The sequence below is a fragment of the Halyomorpha halys genome, unplaced genomic scaffold, assembly GCF_000696795.3.
Source record: "Halyomorpha halys isolate HHAL.00 unplaced genomic scaffold, Hhal_1.1 Scaffold461.1, whole genome shotgun sequence".
Lineage (NCBI taxonomy): Eukaryota > Metazoa > Arthropoda > Insecta > Hemiptera > Pentatomidae > Halyomorpha > Halyomorpha halys.
In genome coordinates, this window is record NW_027105824.1 from 621,966 (window position 1) to 623,745 (window position 1,780).

The 1,780-nt window shown below is 30.1% G+C and overlaps 1 protein-coding gene across 4 annotated transcripts in view; it reads right to left on the minus strand.

Annotated features, from left to right (window-relative positions):
- Positions 1-914: 914 nt before the first annotated feature.
- The window catches only part of LOC106683063 (Nuclear distribution protein nudE), a 31,057-nt gene continuing 30,191 nt past the window's right edge, over positions 915-1,780 (minus strand). For all 4 annotated transcript variants that reach the window (XM_014424280.3, XM_014424281.3, XM_014424279.3 and 1 more), the window contains one exon: positions 915-1,689. Coding sequence is in view for 1 of the 4 variants with exons in the window: in XM_014424279.3 (XP_014279765.1) it covers positions 1,629-1,689 (61 nt within the window). In the remaining 3 variants the exon portion in view is untranslated. The remainder of the gene's footprint in view (positions 1,690-1,780) is intronic.

A 1,780-nucleotide genomic window follows, 5' to 3' on the forward strand; every position in this document is an offset into this window, starting at 1 on the left:
ATTTTGATCTATTACATGTTGCCATCTTTCAGGTAATTTTTTAATTCCGTTCTCCCAGAACTTCTCAGATTTTTGCGCAATGAACTCCTCAATGTGCATTTTGCAGTCCTCAAGCGAATCAAAGTATTTCCTGTTAGGAGAGTTTTGAAGGGCCTAAAATAAGTGAAAATCTGTTAGGGCAAGGTCTGGTGAATAGGGTGGATGGGAGATCACATCCCAGCCAAACTCCAATAATTTCAACTGGGTCTGCAAAGACACATGAGGACGAGCATTATCATGATGGAAAATTATGCCTTTTGCGTGATTTGCCAATGCTGAATGCTTTTGCTCAACCGCTGCCTTCAATTGAGATACGTTAAGCTTTTCTATGATATCCAGAATCGTAGAGTGAAGGTTGTCCATAACCCAATGCTCGAATTTGGTCATCATCAACAGTTGAAGAATTACCCGAGCGCTTTGGGTCTTCCAAATCAAAATTTCCAGGTTCTGAACCGAGCAAACCACTTAAGAATTAAGAATTCTTTCTCCTAAGGCATCATCACCATACATATTGCAAATTTTGTTAACCGTCTGTGCAGAGGATTTTCCTTTATGGAAATAAAAAATCATTAAATCATGAAAATGATTTTTTCTTCTTCCATTTTGAGCAAGCAAAATACCACGTAAAGATAAGGAATCTCGGTTGAAACTGATGCATAAAAGCACCTTAACTAAACCTTTTTTATAATATGTAAACATTATAACCCAATTGAACATGATTTTATAGACACAGAGAGGATTAAATTGAAAAACACTACGAACTTATTTTACAACTCAATACTTGAATTTTTTAGATTTTTATATTAGCTATATAGTTTTGAATCCACTTCATGAAAATATAGGATAATTAAATAATGGATTAATCAAAACAATGCTGAAATGTTCGATTATTTTATATTTGCATAAATTTATACATCTAGGGAAGAGTTTAAACACAAAAAATTCTTCACATATAGTGGCTTCAAACCACTAATAAGTGAAGTTAAAGCATATTGTCTCTAAGGGTGTAGTGAGTAGTATTATCATTCTCAGTCAGGGTATATCCTTTCCTTATACCTAATAAGATCAAAATTTTAATAAAAAATATATCTTTTACACAAATAAGAAAGATTACATTATATAAATGATTCTTGATTTCTTAAGATAATACAGAAATTATACAGATAAATAATATGCATACAAACAAAACAAAGAATATTAACAAAAAAAATATATAATTATTTAAATCCTTCAAAACTTGTTCACAAATATTTTCCACACACAGATTATATAATTTTATTTATTATACAATTAAATGTAAATTTATCTAAAAAGAAACTTCTATATAAAAAGACAATAGTTTGATATTTGCTTAGATTACCTCCCCCCTTGGTCAAGGCTCCTTGTAGCATTGTGTATTTTGATCAAAAGTGTTCGCAACCTATCCTAAACCACAACTAAATCAAATTCAATGAGAGAAGGCACATAACAATATTCAACTTATATGTATCAGATAACTAACTCTATATACAAATAAATATTTACAACCAAAAATAATAAATAAATATATTTTCATATATATCTCTCTCTAATATATTAAAGAAAACTTTTTATGAGCGAGCCAGATTGTGAATAGATGGAGTAGAAGTTCCACGATTTAGTCTCCGAGACCTGTTGACAAAAAAAAAAGTATGACAATTTAACAATTACTTTTTGTGATAAAGTTTTTTATTCATGAACACGTAAATATCTGTTATATATA